Source organism: Saccopteryx bilineata, chromosome 1 (genome assembly GCF_036850765.1).
Source record: "Saccopteryx bilineata isolate mSacBil1 chromosome 1, mSacBil1_pri_phased_curated, whole genome shotgun sequence".
NCBI lineage: Eukaryota > Metazoa > Chordata > Mammalia > Chiroptera > Emballonuridae > Saccopteryx > Saccopteryx bilineata.
In genome coordinates, this window is record NC_089490.1 from 204,594,896 (window position 1) to 204,610,381 (window position 15,486).

A 15,486-nucleotide genomic window follows, 5' to 3' on the forward strand; every position below is an offset into this window, starting at 1 on the left:
GGGGCTCCTGGTGTCCACAGCCGGATGCTCAGTTGACTCTCCCCTCCCCTCCTCATGGCTCGCCACTCTGTTGTGTCACCACCCTCATGGCATCATGTTCCCATTTAGACGGCCAGGGAAGCAGACCCAGGATACTTTAGAGCAGGGGTCCCCAAACTACAGCCTGTGGGCCGCATGTGGCCCCCTGAGGCCATTTATCCGACCCCCGCCACACTTCCAGAAGGGGCACCTCTTTCATTGGTGGTCAGTGAGAGAAGCACATTGACCATCTCATTAGCCAAAAGCAGGCCCATAGTTCCCATTGAAATACTGGTCAGTTTGTTGATTTAAATTTACTTGTTCTTTATTTTAAATATTGTATTTGTTCCCATTTTGGTTTTTTACTTTAAAATAAGATATGTGCAGTGTGCATAGGGATTTGTTCATAGTTTTTTTATAGTCCGGCCCTCCAACGGTCTGAGGGACAGTGAACTGGCCCCTTGTGTAAAAAGTTTGGGGACCCCTGCTTTAGAGACTCGTCCAAGGTCCCATGACCAAACCAACGCTCCGGCACATGGTTTGTCCCATCAGTCCTCTGCTTTTTCTAGCAGAAAGCGACCCTTGACCCCTGTGTCATCCATTCAGGTCGGTGTCACTGGCGCCGCAGCCCACTGTCCCCATCTCGCCCTAAGAACAGCTGTCCTCAGTCACGTGGTTTGCAAGACAGATGCAGGGCCCTAAGTGCTCTCAGAGAATCAGCCACAAGGAGGAGAAAAGAAAATCCATGCAAGTCAGGCACAGGTTCGAGCCCCAGACTAGCTACTCATAGTCTCTCAGAAACTCAGTTTAGAAGTTAATGGACCGACTCCTGAAAATTCTGATTGAGGCCCCATCCATCATGGACCACTATGGGGAAAACAGGCCACAAACAGGGCCGTGTCTCCTCTGAGTCATCCATACGTTGGTGTGGAATGCAGGTGAACATCTGCCCGCCCTCATCTAGCTGAGATGAGCCCAAGTCAGCGGGTTAGAACTTTTCCTTGATCCCCTAATAAATAAATGCCCAACCTGAAGAGCTAAAAGGTTATGCACTATATGTTGAGCTTTCCACATAACCAGGATGGTTCACTTTGCTTCCTACGGTGGACATCCAACACTCACTACCTTGCTGTCATAGTAGATGAGACCTCAGATCATAAACCCCGGGAGATCCCAGCTCCAAATACACACGCAGAAACACACACACATACTTCAGTGCTACATATACATACATGCATGTATACATAGAATGTTCAGAAGCCTGAAAATGATTACCTTTCTAACAACGATTCTAAAACTTTGGGGGAAGTTTTGGTAAATCTGTGCTGTCTCTGTCCAGAGTTAACTCTCAAAAACATGCTATAAAACTATGCTAGACATTTTGAATACAGCCGCTGCCCTGGTTAAAAAAATGTGTCTGAAATATCATTCCATTGTTCAAAGGCCCTTCTCACTTTTGAATGTGGGAATTGAGGGCCCTCGTGTTCAGTTATAAGAGGTGCAGAGCCCTGACCTTCGAACCCTGCCAGGGGGAGGGGCGGTGACCCAAAGGAGAAGCCGCGGGAAGCGTGTCCAAGCCGCCCCACCCCCACCCCATCCTGTCACTGGGTGTGAGCTCACAGCCAGGTCAGGACAGTCCCTGCGTCTGGCTGTCCTTAGCTGTCACTGGGTGGACTCCTAAGCCAGCATCGCTCTGCTCAGCTCTGCGTCCTGTGAGTGTCAAAGGGTCCCCGACTCTGTGACACTTCTACCCAAGCCATTCCATTTTTCTCATGAATTCTGCGGCAGTCACAGGCCTCCTTTGAGAGCCACTTCCAGACTACGTCCTTTCCAAATATCAGCACTAAAATGTCAGCTTATGCAAAGATGGTTTTCCTAAGTCTGTACACAAGCATACATAAGAATGTATTTAAAAAAAATTGAAACTAAATTTTCTGCCCAGTCTGAGCCGATACTGTGGCTTTTACATAATGTGTCTGTTACAGTAACATTGTCAGACTAAAAGCAGTATTTCTTTGAAGACAGGGAGTGTAACTTTGTGTCCTGATATGAACAATTGAGTGGAAATCTGGGATTTTCTCTGCTGAAGAAAGCAGAACACAAAACCGGTGGACATTCTAAGAAGTCTAGTTCTCCTCCCAGGAGGTTTCAGCAGAATCCCAAGCGCAGAGTTCTCGTCCACAAGGGGTGCCCCTCTTGTATGACCTGTGCCCCATGTCTCCTGTAGGTCCTGTCCTACCACGCATCGGCGGCCGAGGAGGAGACTCGGGAGCTGCAGTCCTTGGCGGTAAGCCCCCTCCTCTATGGAAATGAGTAACCACAGCCACGCCATTCTCAGGGTATCTGCTCCCACTGGCAACAGCCCGTGACTCCAATGTGGCAGACATTTAGATGGACACTCAGAAAGATATTTTATCAGCTCCAGTTTCCTGCTGGGCTGCGAAGCCACCGATAACACAGGCAAAGAGGATAACTTATATTGACTTTGCCATACATGATATGATTCTGTTTTTTTCTAAGAATTGTCCTAATCTTTGCCTCTATCTCAGGCCAAAATTAAATTTGGTTTTCAGTTTCCAGGGAAATGGGCTGGGCGACAGCAGAGTGGTTGTTTGGTTAGGGTCCTGGCAACAAGGTATTATGGTTTGCTCCTGAGAGCCTACTCGGTGGTATTGAGAAGTAAGAGTGACTTTTATTTCTGACCATGTGGCTTCTGGAACACTGTTTGAAACTGGGTTCCGGTCAGGCCAGTCCCTGACGTTCCGTTCCATTCTGGTTTCATGTGCGGTGAGAGAAAACCGCCCTGAGGTGGAGGTGGATGTCACGTATGCTGGGTGTTGGCCGACACTCATGTTGAGATCCGTGAGAAGCAGAGGCAGTTATACCTTCACAACCGCAGCTGGCCTTCTGGGTGTCGGTGTGGGGTGGCCTGGTGCAGGGCTGTGTGACACATGACGAGGCGTGTGACACGTGACAAGTTGTATGAGGAACGCGAGAAGGGCGTGGCTGGACCATGGAGATTCTTTCCTGGCGTCATCCTTGTTCTGGCCACCACGCGCTAGCCCTTGGAGCCTTTCTGGGCATCTCCCCACATACACGGGACAGCGGGGTCCTGGAGGCCACCCCGACGCCCCAGAAGCTGGGCCCTGGCTCAAGGCCCGTGGCAGGAGGCAGGAGCCAGGGTGCACAGGGTCAATGTGCCCCCTGAGCCCAGGCACGGCCCCACGGTGCTGCACGCTGGGCCGGGAAAGGTAGGGAGATGGGTCACAGGAGAAGGACAGGGCCATTGAGAACAGAGTGGGAACAGGGAGAAGGACCGGCTGCCTTGACATGGAGCATGCTGAGCGGGAGGTGCTCATGGGGCCGCCAGGTGGACAGCGGCACGCAGGAAAGGGGATGGGGCTGCAGTGGCAGGGCTGGTGCTCGGAACAAGGGGCAGTGGTCCTGGGATTCGGGGCCGGGGGCCCCGCGGCTGTGGGACCATGGCAGTGGAGCAGCTGGCAGGGATGCAGAGAGAGGGGGCGAGACGGAGGGCGGACCCCAGGGGGAATGCATGGAAGTCAGGGAAAGAAAGCTGAGACAGAAACAGGCCGGTAAACAGGGAGGCAGGGGGCCTCCTGTTCCTGAAGGAGAGAGTCCCGGGGCCGTGGGCGGGGGACAGCCATGAGGACGGGGAGAGGCGGAGGGGGGGCTCCGTGATGAGGGACTGTTGACAACGCAGGGTCAAGGTAGAACGGCCCGTGGTAAGAGGAAACAGGAAAAACAGTGGACATGAATACAGACTGTTTTAAACACAAGTTTCGCAGAAGAGAGAGAGTGAAGAAGTAGCGAGGTAGGTAAGGGTGGTGGCTGATTCCTGGAACATTTTACCGTTTGGTTTGGTTTGGGCTTGTGAGCAGGACTTGCTCACAGACAGGAGAGCCAGTGTGTTCTGGGGCGGGGGGGAAGGGCAGGTGGGTGACAGCACAGTGCAAGGCAGGGAGTAATCTAGACCCCGGGGGGCTCAGCATGGAACAAGGGGACAGGGGCCGTCCTAAGAACAGCTGTGTTTCCGGAGCACCAGCCACTTAGTGGCACGCGTGAAGCTCTCCGTGTGCGTTAACTCAGTGTGTATGGTCCACGACCACTCTGGACGCCGGCGGTACTGGCGTTCGGACATGTGACTCCAGGTTGAGAGCATCTAGGTTGTCCTACTCAGGATCTCCCAGGTGGGCAGCGATGGGCCAGATAGGTCCAGGAGGCCCAGGGCCGGTGCCCACAGCCCACGGCCCAGCACAGAGACAGAATGTGCTAGAAAGGCAGGGAGGAGGCGGTGGACTCGTGTTCTCATTCACATCACTGGGTAGCAGCTGAGCATATGCCGAGAGGAATGTGAAGAAATTCAGATGATTTTTTCCCCCCGAAAGGTTAGGCTTCTTTTGGGGTTGGCCTCATTTGGAATTGGCTGTATTTATTTTGTTCTCAATGGTATTTGAAGGACTGAGCTTTTTTTTTCTTCTTCAATTATTTACAAAGGTTTAGAGGTTTTAAAGTATCTTCCACATCAGGTTTAATTGATTCATTTGTCTGACCCCTCCTAGAACGCCAAAGTTTGGAACGAAATGCACATTGTGAGTTGGAAACCATCCCATGGACAGATACATTTTTAAGTGCTTGTGGGCACTGTGGGATTATGAAGTTGGTTCTCAAATGAGGTCTGGGTTGCCCCTCCCATGTGCTGTTTTAGACAAATAAACACGGGCATCCAGAGTCATTTCTAAAGATAATGCTGAGAAATCACCAGGCTGTTAAACTCTACCTTTTCGCTTTGAAAATAGCACAGTCTTTCAGAAAAATCTGAAAATTATCTCCCCAATTATGTTTATAATTTTAGCAAGAGAAAAACACGTTGGATTAGTGGAAAATTGCTGTACTACAGTATTGTTTGAAACCATCTGTTGTTCCACTTGGAAAATAGATTTCTGGCAGCTGCATTGAGAAACTTAGCGTGAAACAGCTTGTAGGTCAAAGCATTCATTTGAATTGTTTGAAATTCCACCACCAAATGCAATTCCTGTCTCCTGTCAACCGAATAAAAACTCATTTACCTCCCCAGCTACACAGGTGCCTGCGTCTTCCGGCAACGGCCACGGCGACTGCCTTCATCACCCGTCTGGTCGTTTATCCCAATTCAAAACCCAAAATAAATTGAGAAGCTGCCAGATATGTTCTTAACTTTTACTTTTAAAAAGAGCTCTTAAGAGAATCATGTCCTTAAGTCTACTAAACATTTATACCCGTGGCCAGAAAAGTTCTCTAGTTCTACAAAAGGGATTTTGTTGGTGGGAAATTCAGAATGCTTATTACCAGACCCCTTGCTTTCTTTGAGCTTTTTAAAATTTTATTTAATTGAGCTTATTGATCATTCTATTTTTAATCAAATCATCTCTTTGCTTAAACTCGGGTCTCGCACAGACAAGGCCTTAAGATGAGCATTTGGCCGTGTACGTTTTAATAATCCTCAGTCACGAGTCACTGAGCTGAAAATAGATGGAACCCGGCCGACCTGGTTATAGTTCCTAGTGAGTTATCAGAATGGAACTGGTGTTTCTTTATCGGAGGGAGGCGAGCACTTGATGGATTGGCTGATGGACCTGTCTGCTTCCTCTCTTGTTAAAAGAGCCATGAAGAAATATGGGTCAGAGCTCAGCTGTTTAAAACAAGCTTCTGTTTTGTCACGGGGTCAGTGCTGACCCAGTTCAGTTCCTATACCTTCTGCTCCACGGGTGGTGCACCTGAAAGCCGACGGAGACCCTGTGGTGAATGGTCTCCGGTATCCAAACAGCCAGAGCGGGAGAAGCTGACCGCTCAGGCAGGGTTTCCTGGGTCCGAAGGTGCCTCACCATGACCTTCCCGTGAACCACTTGATCGGGGCGTGGTGTGATGGTGGCCGGGCATGGAGATTAGGGGCAGAGCTAGGTCCCAACCTGAATCTCTGACACCTACGTCAGTGTCAGCCTGGGGTCCAGTTCCTCCTGTCAAGATGGTCACATCCTCTCACTTTTTGGGAAAATTTATATTCATAGCAAAATTATTAGTGGAAAAATATTTGCGCAGAAAACAATGAAGACGGGTCAGCCCTCTGATCTTAGGAACCAGTGTCATTGAACTGGAGGAGCCTCCGTCCTCTGGTCAGACAGCCTCTTCCTCTGACAGGGCTAGATGCCCTCTCTGGGCCAGCCTGGGCCCTTCCAGCCTCCTGAAGGCCATCGTGGGTACGTTCGTTTTTAGAAATGTCCCTAACGTGGACTTGGCTGTGTCGAGATCACATTGATGAGACTTAATAGAGTGTGGGATGCCTGCCTCCTGCTTCAATCAGCAAGCTCGTCTTACCCGTCCCGCTAGCAGGTGATTTCTGACGGCATCCTCAACTCTCCTAGAGCAGTCGCCAGACACCTGACTTGTCCCAGCTGCCGTCCCACGTCTACCCTAAAGTTTACTTAGCAATGTCCGTGTATTTTATCCCCATCCTGACATGATGACCTGCCTTCTTTACATGGATTGCAGAAACTACACTCATTGTCCAACTTTGTGCAGTCTCTGCCTCCTCCTCACTGAGGTTTAAAGGAATCCACTTGCATAATGTTAGAAAGAAGGGGGGGGACCATAAAACATGGCAGTAGCGACTGACGGAAACGTGACCAGCCCAGGCTGCTCTCTCCCCATCACTCTCTGCGAGGTTTGGTTCTACAGGGGGCTAAGCGTTTGGCTCCCTGTGTCAGTGGACTTTCCCTTCACCCACACAGGGATGCACTTCTCTCTTAGAGAGACGCATGCTAGCAGCTTGGTAAAGTAGTGTGTACGTTCCTTTACAGGCTCATGTTACAAGTGGGGCAGGGAGACACCAACCTTCTGCGAGATGCAACGTGAGGGCTGTCAGGGGGGCGCGTCATTCAAAGACCCATAACCAAACTGCTCTCCATGAGAGAGGGCCCTGACTGGGGGTGGCAGTGGTGGCAGTTGGGGACGGCAGAGGGGGATAAGACCCCCGACTGGGGCGCTCTGCCTGTAGCTGCCAGTAAACTCAGCCAATACAGCCCTTTGATCCCTGACCATCATTTCCTTAAAGAAGGGATCACTGAGGAAAAATCTCTTCCTCTGAACTTGCACCTTGAACAAACACCAAGGAATTATGGGACGAAATGCTCTACACACAGCACAGAAGCCCACGGAAGCATCTGACATTGTCCAAAAGCCCTGCATGCAGACCACACCATTGAGCAAACTGTGGAGCCGTGCGGCCCAGCTCCAGTCTCCCCTGAGCTGACAGGCTGCGTGGCATCCTTGACCTTCCCTGCTGGGTCCCAGGCCCCCTGCCTACTCCCCTCGAACAGGGAGCACGCCAAACGTAGACGCTCTCCTGTAAATTAGCCGCAGGAGAACAAGCAGGTGGAAAGCTTACTGGGGGGGGAAACACCTTGTTGTGCAGGAACCGTGTAACCTTCTGTTCATAGAGTATAGCCCGTTCTCTTCTTGAGCAGAAAAACCTAGAACTGACCATTTTAAGTAGCCACCCAATACAGCGGCTGGAACAGGAAAGCCTTGTGTGTGGAGCCACGCACGCAACATAGCACGGGGCAGCCAGGCACTTGTCCACCTACCTTCATGGCAGAGAGAGTCAGAGGCGGAGCATGGACGCTGTCCTGGTCCCTCGGTGTGGCGTCTGGTTCCAGAGGGAGAAGGCACGGCGAGGTCCTGAAGCCCTGTGGACACAGAGATAAACAGGGGTCAGCTCAGGCGGTGAAACCTCAGAGACCTCCGACCTGGTCACCTTGCTCTGAGGCTTTCCATGCTGGGGTCACCTCTGGCGGGCAGTCGGTCAGGTTCACGTTCACGCCTACCTGACAGCTGCTATTCAGGACAACGGCCCTCGGTTAAGGGTCACCGAGAAAGCAAGATCTTGTTATAACCCCGAGTCCTGCCTCCTCTAGCCCCACCCAGCCCTCCCCCAGAGATAGGTCCTGTTCCACACTTAGTCAGTGGACTTCACTTCCAGAGTTTTTCTTTTTTTAATGTTCACAGGAATAGTGTGAAGGGGCCAAGGCACTAAGAAAGAGTCCCAGACAGGTGACTTACATAAAGAATTTTCTCTAAGGAGTTATGAGAGGCAAACTTGGGTCTTTCTTGGTTTAAGAGCCCAGAAGGAAAATGAGGTGACCTGGTCCAGCATTTCTCCAGATGGAACCATTAGCCCAGCAAGTTTTGTGCGTGTCCTGCGTTCCACAGTGGGTGCGTGTGACACAGATTTAAACTCCCAGCTCTAGAAGGGGCCTAGCAGTATTCGAATTAAGCCCTGAAATGAAGTATCTCAGCGGAACTGTCTGACGGTTCGCAGCGCCGCGCCCTCATGTGGAGCAGGTCTGAGCTGGATTATTCCATGAGACACAGACACGTTACAGCACTGCATTGCTTTACAGAACCTGTAAAGCATGTGACTTCTGTTCATCTCCGACACTGCTGTGCAATAAGTCACCTTGTCCCCTGGAGAAAAAACGAACCCGGGAATCTCATTTTGCAGAGTCCAGCAAATCAAACCGTCGCTGAGAGCAGCTTGGTGTGTCCAGCGCCAACCCTAGAGATGGCCCGGGCTGTGTCCACTGCCTTGAGGAAAATTCAGGCTGTTTTATTTTAGAACATGGAATTTAAAAATCACCTTTCTAAGCCTGAGCAAAGCAAACAGAAAGCTGAACCCCCCGGTGATGGTGGGAGAGCTGTAAGGGACATGTGACCTCCTCAGGCATGTGAGTCATGGGTCCCAAAATTCTGAACCTCTGTGTCACCAACCACAAGGTTCTGAATGGCTGTGTTTACCTGTTCGCAGGCGGTCGGCCCGGAGGGCTGGGCCAGGGTGGTGGTGTGACCCAGCAAGTGGGGGAAGAGATGCCGCTCTTAGGAGGGCGAGGCTGGAGTGAGGGTCAGTACTGAGGCCCCAGCTGCGCTGGCCTTCCAGCCTGTGGTGTCCGGACTGTCCTCTGCGAAAGGAAGGGAAGCAGAGGCTTCCTGCTGCAGAAGTAATGATGCCCGGAGGAAAGGGCATGTGTTCTCTCTGGGGGGCGGAATGCGGATAGGAACAGCTGGTCTCCACAGTGAGCTAGCTGGAAGGTGGCTGTTCCCACTTCCTCACTTCCCGCTCCAACATGGGGGCTGCTGTCAGCACAGGAGCCCCTATCCAAACGCTCTGGGACTTCTTCCCCTCCCCGCGGCCCCCACCATGGTGTGTGGGACCCCGTGAGGTGCCAGCTTGGGAAAAAGTCTGTGTTTGGACTAGAAAGCTGGTGACATGCATTTAAAGTTTAAGCACATCCGTCTGCTTTATGCTAAGTCAGGTGTGACGGTTGAGCTGAACAGGAGGGGGTGCCCACGCCCTCCCTGGCAAGGAAATGCTAGATTGCTCCGCACGATTTTATTATTTCTTGACCTTTTTATTTCTCCGAAGATGGAGGTCCATGGAGTCTGTGGTGACATCCGAGATCTTCACAGGAAGCGGAAGGGGTTTGAGGAGAGTCGAGGAAAATGCCTCAAAGGGAGGGGACCGGGCTCAGGTGACACCCCACACCAAGCACTGGCTCCGTCCATCAGGTGCTCTTGGCTCCACCTGGCCAAAGTGCTGGCGGGGCGGACGGTCCCGGGCAGGGGAATGGGGTTCCCACAAGTGCTGGCCCCCTGAGAGATTTGAGGATAAGCTCAACCTGTCTGCGGAAGCCAGGGCTCCCTGGCCTTGGCCAGTGTTGGCTGCGTGGGAGTTGGGGCTCATAGTGGCCCGCATTTTTCAGGAGAAACCAGAAATCCATTCTTTTTGCTTAAACTCTCCCAATTCTGAACCAATATGGCAAAATTCGGTGAAGCATTCAGGACCAAACAAAAGAGATCATCACAGGCATGTGCCAAGTCGGCTAGTTTTCCAACCTGGGTTCAGGGCCTCCCCCTCCAAAGAGGTTTGGGGTCCTCAGAACCGGAACTTGTGACTCAGCTCAAGTGAAGGGAATGAGAGGTTTTATTTCCTTCCATTCATTTAATAAACGTTCATGTTAACATGTTTCAAAACTGTATCCGTTTGTAGTCCCAATAGATACAAAGATGTGTAAGACACAGCCTGCCTAGAGACCCAGAGTAGTTAGGAGGAAGACAGGACGGTACATCACAGTGAACTCCGTGTAACCCAACGGGCATTCCCAAGGCGGGGGGGGGGGGGGCTCTGAAGGCATGTCAGCCTTCCGTAGGCGGGAACTGCCCTTAAAGGGGCTCCTCACATAAGCAGAGCGAGTGCTCCAGGGGAGAAGCAGGAGTGTGAGGGGCGCCGACGAGAAGAGCGAGGTGTCTGACGAGACGGCTGGCATTAACTGCCATTGAGTGATTGTCGAGTCCACACCAAGGGTGGGAGGGAAAACACAGACCCCTCAAGGAACAAAACCGGCTTTTCAAGACCCACCCAGGCCACTCATGCAGGACCTCGAGTCTCCCCAGCAGGAGCCCTAGCGAGTGCTAGAAGCAGGCCCTGCTGAGAGGGCACATCTGCTCGTCTCCCGGGGATGAGGAAATCCACCCGTTTTTACGTTTCTGTGCCTGGAAAACAGTGGTCTGAGAATTCAATGTAAAACACGAAGAACGTTGTCACTGTCCACTCCCCGAGTGACGCCCACCCCACGGCCTGGGGCAGTGCAGCATGGTCACGCAGTGTTATGTCTGTGAGCCAGCCTGGGGGGCACAGGGGCCGGTCGGGGAGCCTTCGTCCTGCAGCCTGGGCTTGGTCCGGTCCCCGGGCAGCCACGCGTACCTACCCCCTGGCTGCCCAGCTGCGAGGTCGCCAATGTGTTATGTCCAGGAGGAAAAGCAAACCCAGGGCGCTGCCTCCCACTGCGAGGCCAAAGGGCCCGTGCACCTACTGGCCGTGTGAGTGACTGGACCCCTTCCTCCTCCCCCAGGCCGCAGTCGTGCCATCCGCCCAGACCCTGAGAATCACTGACTTCAGCTTCAGCGACTTTGAGCTGTCGGACCTGGAAACGGCGCTATGCACGATTCGGATGTTCACCGACCTTAACCTTGTGCAGAACTTCCAGATGAAACACGAGGTGGGGACATCCTTCCAGCATGCACGTGTGCGCACATGCACATGGCACTGTATGTGTCATGTGTGTGCATAAGTGCCATGTGCACACCTGTGTGAATGTGTGTGCACATGTGTTTGGTATTGCATGTCTGTGTGTGTGTGTGTCAGAAGAAATTGGTGTTGGGTGCGTCAGAGGAAATTGGTGTTGGATGGTAGTGTGAAACATGGACTTTAAGTCTCGCAGTTGCTATACTGTCACCTAATGCACACCAGAGAACTTTAAAGAAAAATGACCATTGTAACGGCATTAGCTGGGCTCCTACACTGTGCCCAGCACCAGGTAGTGGGCGAGAGGAGAGCTGTCCCAACAGTGAGAGCAGGATGCACAAAGGCCTGAGGACGGGGAAGGGGACGGGGGTGGGGGACGCTTTGCAGGGGCGAGGCTGGCGGGGAGAACACCGTCACACAGACCCAGGAAGCTCCCAGGAGTCGAGGAAGCTCAGAGTGCTAATCCCAGTGACTGGGCACGACACTTCACTGCAGGGTTTGGAGCCCATACAAGGAGGTCCATGCGTCTTTACTTAAAATTCTCCTAACAAGACAGAACTGCTTCTTCCTGGCCAGCCCCGTTCAGAAGGGTTTCGATGAAAGAAGCCGGGCGTGCACGGGGTCAACACGCGCATCCTCCCCGAGAGTGGGGGCCGGGAGGGAGGGGAGAGCGGGGGACATAGGGTTTCCTGCATCAGCCCTCCCTGTGAGCAGACCACAGCACAGGAACAGGAAGGCCTGAGGACAAGGGGAGGGTGCGGGATCCCCGCCTCCCACCACCCAGCCTCCCGAGTCCCCCGTGAGCCATGTCCACCAGCAAGAGGAAGCATGGTTTGACCCATGTCAGCGGCAGCATAGGCGATGGTCAGAGCACCAGCCTGTCCCTGCTGCTGTTCCAGCCTGCAGGGCAGAGCTCTCTGTGTTTGATTGCCCCGGTAATGTGTGTGCAGAACAGCACATACTTGTTATCTTTCCAGAGCCCCAAGAGCAGTGTAAGTCACTGAGAACTGGAAGGAGGCAGACCTGAGTCTGACGCTAAGCCAGACCCAGCCACGCAGAGGGACCTTTGGTCCCCGGGGTTTCACTGAGCACACCGCTCAGAAGGTGAATGAAACCAGCTCTGAGGTTTCTCAACAGTCCATCCCTTTTCGTCCCATATTTAAAATATCTGTGTTTTTTCATACGGACCTCAGGACTTTATTTTGCATGTATCATCTTTTTTCATTACTTCTTGGTAACCAAGTAGTAACTCTGTTGGAAGACTGAAGCATAGTTGAAAAGGGACAGGGGACCGATGACTGCATCAGGACTGGGAGCCCACCTTGAGCACGCCCCATCACCTTGTCCCCAGTCAGCCCCCAGAGCCTTGCACCAAATACCTTCAAAGACAGATGGAACCCAAGAAGAACTTGGCAGTGATTGCTTGCATTCTACAAAGTAAACTCACACGTGTGTGACTAATTGAACACTCTTAATTGATGACGCGTAGACATGTCTTTCAGAAAGCTCATCAGGGCCCACCCTGTGTCCCAATACCTTAGCACCGTACTGTCTTGCATCTTGTTCAGTGGGTGTGGTGAACGGGGGGGGGGGGAGGGGGGAGAGGGCTGCGGTCACATTCCTCCAGTGTGACGTCTGGCCCCCTCTGACTGTCGCCATCCTCACCTGTGAATGAATGGCTGCACCCTAGCACCTGCCCCAGAGTCGGGAGGCTTAGGTGTGGGGGCTGTGGCCAGTGCCCGGAGCAGAGCGGACGGGTGATGAATGCCAGCAGTAGTTGTAACTGCTTCTGCCCCTTTCCCGAAAGGTTCTCTGCAGGTGGATTCTGAGCGTGAAGAAAAATTACCGGAAGAATGTTGCCTATCATAATTGGAGACACGCTTTTAACACGGCTCAGTGCATGTTCGCAGCCTTGAAAGCCGGCAAAATTCAGGTACTTTTTAGAGCCTCCTATATATCTCAGATACTTTGTGGCTTTGGTAGTAAAACTTAATGGCAGGTTCTTTCAAGTTTTTTGCTTTATGTTTTTAATGTGCCCTCACAATGATTAAGAATAACATTTATTACCAGTTACAAAATAAAGTATATTTCGATGAAAGAAGGCTAGCATGGCAAGACACTCAGGTTGCTAACCTTTTCCACCTATAGCGTGGAATAAACTTTAAATAATTTCACGTTAAATCTAAATGGTGCTTGAGAAAAGAAATATTTCCTTCAGAGGAAAACTCTTCAGTACATGAGAAAGTTCCACGTTTCTCGTGTTCCCATTCAACCTGTTCCATCGTAGAAGTCCTCAAAGCCCAGACCACGCACACGCAGGTCCCGAGCTCCGCGGGGTCTGGAAGTGTCATGAGGATGGAAGCATGGACCATTGTCCCGGCTTTGGTGAAGGAAAACAAAATGCTGACGTCTGTGCAGGTCGGGACAGGTGTTCAATTAACCTGCTGAGAACTCTGGCAGCGCAGAGCTGATATGAGCTTCCTCACTGAGGAAAACAGAGCGCAGACCACGCAAATAGCAGCCACTCGGAGATGAGCTGGTGGGGAAGGCTGGCTTTGGGCTGCCTGACACAACGTTCAAGCCAGGTTCTCTCGTCCCTCGCGCTCTTTTGGTCTTTGTCTTGCGGAGTGTTCACAGTGTCTGAGTCTTCCGGGGTGTGGCCGCTGAGCGCAGAGTCCGCAGGGAACTGCAGGTGAGGGAGGAGACAGGCGTCTGAGCGGATTATGACTATTGCACAGCCATAGATAGATCGCCAAGAGTGAGGGACATTCTCTGCAGCAGACAGAGGACCGGCTGGGGCATAGCGGCCCTCCCTGCTGAGAGGTGATGTGAGCAAAGTATGAAGGCAAAGTATGGCTGTCCCTGGCAGGGCAGGACCCTCGCGTGGGGTCCTCTGTGCCGGCCAGGCGGTGTGGGTATGTGTAAGGCACCGGGGAAAAGCTGCGAGACAGGACCGCGGTGGTTGAGGGCCCTCACCGGATCTCTCCTCTTTCTCCCTGCATGTTGCATCGGGCCATGCAGAGCAAGCTGTCGGACCTGGAGGTGCTGGCCCTGCTGGTCGCTGCCCTCAGCCACGACCTGGACCACCGTGGCGTGAACAACTCCTACATCCAGCGGTGAGAAGGCATCCACAGCTGGGTGGCACGATCCGTGTTTCTGATGGTAGGGGGCGTTTTGTTTTTGTTTTAAAGTAAAGGCGACAGCAAAATTGCACGGTACAAAATTTCAGTTGGTCAAGGTTCCGTAACCTACTCTGGTTTTATTTAAGGGAAATGAGGGGAAAATCACAAAAAACAAAAAACCCCAAGGCAAATCCAGTACTGTTCATTGGGAACATTTCTGGTCTGAAGTTGAAAAATATTTATGTTGAGAATCTTATTTCATGAGATGAGCAAGAGTTTTAAAGTGAACTTAAGAACTTTGTACAAAACTATACAGAGGAGCTCAGAGAAGATAAAATTCCACCTTCACAGGAAAGACAGTAACTCGAGACGCGCTCAGTGCCGTCCTTGGTGCTCAGTGAGCACTCGGGGTGGGGCTTCGGTCTTGGTGAAGGCGCCATGTGTCCTGTGGGGACTTCGGTCTCTGCGGCTGGACTTGGTCTCAAATCCCCCCTCTGACACTTTCTGTGCAACCCTGGGCAAGGGCGCTGCCCCTCTCTCTGCACCTCAGGGTTCCGGTCTGTCACTGACCGTGTTCTCTGAGCATTCTCTGTCTTCGGCACGCTGTCTACAGGAGCGAGCACCCCCTGGCCCAGCTGTACTGCCACTCGACCATGGAGCACCACCACTTCGACCAGTGCCTGATGGTCCTCAACAGTCCGGTGAGCACCCCGCGTGGGAGGGGTGTGAGGGAGAGGAGAGCTCCGTAAATTCAGTCCTGCTTTTACGTTTTGGGTTCGTGCCCAGGGCCGAAATTCTTTTTTCTTTTTTGGTATTTTTCTGAAGTGAGAAGCGGGGAGGCAGACAGACTCCCGCATGCACCCAACTCGATCCACCCGGCACGCCCACCAGGGGGCAATGCTCTGTCCATCTGGGGTGTTGCTCCGTTGTGGCCAGAGCCATTCTAGCACCTGAGGCAGAGGCCATGGAGCCATCCTCAGCGCCCGGGCCAACTTTGCTCCAATGGAGCCTTGGCTGCAGAAGGGGGGGCAAGGGAAGAGACAGATAGAGAGGAAGGAGAGGGGGAAGGGTGGAGAAGCAGATGGGCACTTCTCCTGTGTGCCCTGACCGGGAATCAAACCTGGGACTTCCACAAGCCAGGCTGACTTTCTACCACTGAGCCAACCAGCCAGGGCCCAAGGCCAGAATTCTTTTTTTTCTTTATTTCTTTTT

At 52.4% G+C, this 15,486-nt stretch overlaps 1 protein-coding gene and 1 long non-coding RNA gene across 5 annotated transcripts in view; one reads left to right on the plus strand and one right to left on the minus strand.

Annotated features, from left to right (window-relative positions):
- The window catches only part of LOC136307083 (uncharacterized), a 58,446-nt gene extending 50,683 nt beyond the window's left edge, over positions 1-7,763 (minus strand). For both annotated transcript variants that reach the window (XR_010725785.1, XR_010725779.1), the window contains exon 1: positions 7,659-7,763. This is a non-coding gene — a long non-coding RNA (uncharacterized lncRNA). The remainder of the gene's footprint in view (positions 1-7,658) is intronic.
- PDE5A (phosphodiesterase 5A) overlaps positions 1-15,486 on the plus strand; it is a 92,865-nt gene that overhangs the window by 59,793 nt on the left and 17,586 nt on the right. For all 3 annotated transcript variants that reach the window (XM_066233941.1, XM_066233943.1, XM_066233942.1), the window contains exons 11-15: positions 2,246-2,305; positions 10,980-11,126; positions 12,960-13,085; positions 14,174-14,268; positions 14,888-14,975. In XM_066233941.1, coding sequence (XP_066090038.1) covers positions 2,246-2,305; positions 10,980-11,126; positions 12,960-13,085; positions 14,174-14,268; positions 14,888-14,975 — 516 coding nt within the window. The remainder of the gene's footprint in view (positions 1-2,245; positions 2,306-10,979; positions 11,127-12,959; positions 13,086-14,173; positions 14,269-14,887; positions 14,976-15,486) is intronic.